Source organism: Arachis ipaensis, chromosome B07, assembly GCF_000816755.2.
Source record: "Arachis ipaensis cultivar K30076 chromosome B07, Araip1.1, whole genome shotgun sequence".
Lineage (NCBI taxonomy): Eukaryota > Viridiplantae > Streptophyta > Magnoliopsida > Fabales > Fabaceae > Arachis > Arachis ipaensis.
In genome coordinates this window covers 98,009,597-98,014,262 of record NC_029791.2, presented here as the reverse complement: position 1 = coordinate 98,014,262, position 4,666 = coordinate 98,009,597, and the positions used below count along the sequence as shown (strand labels likewise).

The following is a 4,666-nucleotide window of genomic DNA, read 5'->3' as shown; positions in this document are numbered from 1 at the left end:
ATTATTTTTTAAAATTTTAAAATAATTTAATTCACCTATAAAATTTAGTAGTACAATTTAAATATTATAGAAATGAATATGGATAACAGTATTGGAAAGAAACGAGTTGCTGCGTGGTATGAATATATTTTGCCACCTAAATAAGAAGAGATACCTGTCTAAATCACAAGGTGAGATGAATGCATATGTGTACAACATAAAAGAAACAATAGCAAAACTGATTGTGTGAAATAAAGCAGCAGCATAAGGAGATAATTCAATAACAGCATTGAATCTTAATAGAAAAAGAGGAGTCAGAAAAAAATCGTGACAAGAACCCAAATTTCAAAGAAAGAGACAAGTCAATATATAACAGCGTTAAATATTAATTCACATATAAAATTTAGAAGTCTCATAATATATCTATAGAAATGGATATATACAATAATGGAAGAACTAATATAATTAACATAACGTTTTGCGTGGCATGAACCTATTTTGCCACGGAAACAAGAAGAGACACTCGTTTGATTCACAAGGTGAGACAAAGACGTATAAATATACAAATACAACATAAAAGAGCCGGAATACAAGAAGAAGAAGAAGAAGGCAGGTGAATAGCAACGTTGAATATTAATATGGAAAAACAGGAGTCAAAGAAAAAACTCGCAGATGGACCCCAAATTTCAAGGATGGAGCCGGTTACACATGGTGCCTATGGTGGTGGAATGTACGGAACAGAAAAGGACCAACAAGAAGAAGAAGAAAAAGATAATCAGCAACAAACAAAGGCACCGGCAAGCGAGAGCCAAAGTGCTGATGGTCCCGTTGATAAAAATGTCATAAAATTCAAGCACCATCCTCCTTCTACTGGAGATCGAGATATAGACATTACTGGCCAATCTTATATCCAATAACTTACTCATGTAAAATCATAATTATCATACTAGTACCAGTATTACAATTAATACATCTCCCTCCCTTATTTCCCTTTTCTGCCTAGTGCAATAGCCAACAATATCAGCGTAACACATGTAGTCATGTACATATAGATAATTATAAGAAGTTTCATGTATGATATAAATTATCTCTTCTTTTTATCCTATTTTTCCTTTTATCCGATGATACTAATATGAGTACGCACCTTTGTACAATCGTACTTAATACTTGACAAAATAAAATGGAAGAAGAAGTAATAGAATGCTTACCGTTATTATGATTCAAACAAGCCAAGAAAAATCAAAATAAACACAAATCAATTATTTGAAAATCAGGATCACTATCTTTACTAATTCGGGCATGAACAAAATTTTGTGCGCTAAAGAAAACACCAACGCAGTCATTAAGAGCATTAACTTGAACAATACGTTCCCGAAAAATTCAAATCCTTACCATAATGTTGTAATTTAGAAAAATAACCTAATCAAACCTAACTACAAATTCTACACACAAACATCGAGTTACAAGCAGAATTTTTTTACAAGCAAAATAAAATTCATCATGTAAGCATATTTATTATCCAATTTTATCCGCAGTGGAAGATAGTGCCATTGTAGTAAACAGGGTCGAGCAGTTTGCCATTAACCTCAAAAATGAGGTGGAGGCAGAACTGGACCACAAGGATGGTTGCTGCCGCGAGAGAGAAGGTCGAGCCACTCACCAGAACACGTAACCAAAACGACAACGGCAGGGCTTGAACTGCGACACCAACGGATGAGATGGAGATCCGCGATGGGAAAAGGCCGGCGTGAGGGAGGAGAGGCGTGTTCCACAAGCTGAAACGCGCATGTAAGAGAAGCCGGTTGACTGCGGCAAAATCTACACTCCAATGGGGACTGGATGTTCGGTTGAGAATGGATGGATCGGGAGCTGAAAGGTGATGAGGGAGATGCAATGTCAGTTGGCAACACTGTGGTGGGATGATTATCGGAGCTCGCGAGGAAGAGGATGAGAGGTGTGCCGTGGTTCACAAAGAAGGAATTAGATAAAATTTAATACAAGGATTAGATGGTTAAAATTAAAGTGAAACCGAAAAATTTTACTATAGTAGAATAAAAAAGTGAATTTATTTTTTATTTTAACTTCAATTGGACTAAATAAACAGTTTATTATATACATTGTATAAATACCCTTGCGAAATTCAAATAAAAAACATACGACCGCTTATCTATTTACAATGGATCATTAAAACATGCATCTACAATAACAGTATAGAAATTCACTGTATATACCACATTGTCTTTTTTTTGGTGACTATATACCACATTGTCTATTCCTTGATAGTGTATCCGATTCTAAAAAATTGATAAAAGTAATAATTCTACTAAATTGTGAATGGAGCTATAACTATGAAAGTAGAAAAAAAAAAAGGAAAAATAGCTGTTTTAAGTTCTAATCCAAACCCAATTTACAAATCTGTATAACCGAAGGGGCATCCCAAATGGCAGTTCGTTTTTTAAATTTTAAGAAACTTTCGACGCACTCTTCCAAATCCATAGATCGAACTCTCTTTCGTTCACCAGCAAGTTTCTTTCCAACAACACGATCAAATATCTTTTCCCAACCAGCCTCCCATCTATCATGGGCATCGCACAGCTCAAGGGCCCCATGGGCCCAATGGGTCCAACTCCACTGCTTGTCCAGTGACTCCATCACACTCTCCACGCACTTCCCCTGGCACACGGGACTACACGGCCTGCATTTTGCCCCACTCAACGGGCCTGGGCTGAAAAGCGCAGCCACTGGCACGCCGTATCGGGCCGGAGGAAAATCGTACCTACGGTCCGAAACAATGCAAAAGGGGAGAAGCTTGGTGAGATGGGCCACCTTTTGGGTAGTTAGTTGGGCTTTGAAGGCCGACTCTGAGTTGAGGTTGTTGAATCCGGCAGAGTCGAGTTTTGGAATGAGGGAAAGCCTAGACAATGCGACGGTTGAGGTTTTAATATCGCCGGCGCCGAAACGGTCGTTGAGGCCGCCGTACGAGGATCCAACTGGAACGAGGTACTTGCCTCTTACAAAGTTTTCAGGGCCAAGGGGTTTGTTCCAGTACCCATCAACTCTTGTTCGAACTACCCAATCGTAGGTGAAATTGTTCTTCTCTTGATATGATTTTATCATCTTTAAGCATCCTTCCACCAAGTTGAAATATTGAAGAAGCCCCTGCCGAAACATATTGAAAACACCAATTATTTGCACGTTAGCCCTAAAGTATTGACAAGTAGTGGAACAAAAATTCACATTATTTTATTTTTTGTGTCGACTAATTAACTAAGAAAAGATGCCAGTACCATTAGATCCACAAACGGCCTTTTCAAAAGTAATTTAATCATGTCATATGATTAATCCTAACATCTATACTAGATTAAAGCCCAAGAGAACATATTTTAAGCCATGATCTGTTTCTGTTCTTAGTAAGCGAAGTATGGTTTAGCATTCTAACTTTATTTACTGATCCAGCATTAAGAAATTCACCTAATAATGATTAAAGAAAATATATTCCTGATTAGATATTTATTTTAAACTTATGATATTATATTATATAAAATTAGAGTAGGAACCGGTGATATTCGGAAGAGAAGGAAAATATAGGGGAAGCTCAATATGGAACCCCAAGCTGCTGAATGAGATGTAGATAATTTTTCTCAAAATTATATCAACATCATAGGACGAGATAATAATACAACTCCGGCATAAGAAAGCTATGGTACACTTGCCAATAATTCAGCTTGCTGTCCCTACACACACACACTCTCTCGTAGGCTCATAGCTTGTTTCAACTCCTAAATAATAAGTCCAGGTATACAGGTCATTAGAAATAAATAGAAGGCTCTTATTGCCTTATTGGACAGTTTGAAATAATAAAAAAAGATGAATGTTTTAATAGTTATAACTTAAAATAAAATAAGCAATATGAAGCTTTTCTAACAGCTAGAGTTATGTTTGTGTAACGAATAAAATAAAATAGTACTGCAACGTTTGAAATGGACCGCTTCCCACAAAATAAGAAAGAATAAAAAGAATATCTGCTATTCGATCACGGAGGAGGTTAACGCAGGCTAAGACACTAGGAGCCATTATTGATGACGTTATGAAATAAAAATCTTTTAATTCGTTGGGACTTTAGACGTAGAATTGTTGAATTGCAAGTGGAAACAAGCTATGGTTGTTTGGTGATGACCTAATAAGCACTACAAGGAACGTTCTTTTTATTTTTTTTCCCTTTTTTTTTTTTGGAATAGATGAACGTTCATTTTATGGCTTATTGTAACTTCAAGAGACCAAGTAAATTAAATGAGAGGCAAATTTCACTGCCGGGCAAACTCAACAAAATAATGCTGGAACAAATTATTCAACAGAAAATGTGAAGAATAATCTAATCTAGACAGAATTAGAAAACAAAAATGGAAGAGAAATTAAAGAAAATATCTATCTAAAAAAGTTGTAACCAATATGAGAGAGAAAAATGAATACTTAAATAGTATATTATTTAGGTAAGAGATCATTTGAAAGAATTAATTTGTATTTATTAGTCAAAGGGAAAAGGTTTATATATATAGATATATTACCAATTTTATATCATGGTCATATTAATACAAATATTGACTACAGCGATTAAGGAAAACAAAATTAAAATAAAAGTGAAGTAATGTTAAATAAGGAGTGCATTTTTTTCCTAACTAAAAAGAAA

The 4,666-nt window shown here is 35.4% G+C and overlaps 2 protein-coding genes across 2 annotated transcripts in view; one reads left to right on the top strand and one right to left on the bottom strand.

Moving 5' to 3' along the window:
• Positions 545-1,099, top strand: LOC107608280. Its single transcript, XM_016310117.2, has one exon. The coding sequence runs from the start codon at positions 618-620 to the stop codon at positions 894-896; it is 279 nt and encodes a 92-aa protein (XP_016165603.1). The 5' UTR covers positions 545-617; the 3' UTR covers positions 897-1,099.
• The window catches only part of LOC107609708, a 5,238-nt gene continuing 2,690 nt past the window's right edge, over positions 2,119-4,666 (bottom strand). The window contains exon 2 of the mRNA XM_016311724.2: positions 2,119-3,138. Within this exon, the coding sequence (XP_016167210.1) occupies positions 2,371-3,138 (768 nt within the window). The 3' untranslated portion in view covers positions 2,119-2,370. The remainder of the gene's footprint in view (positions 3,139-4,666) is intronic.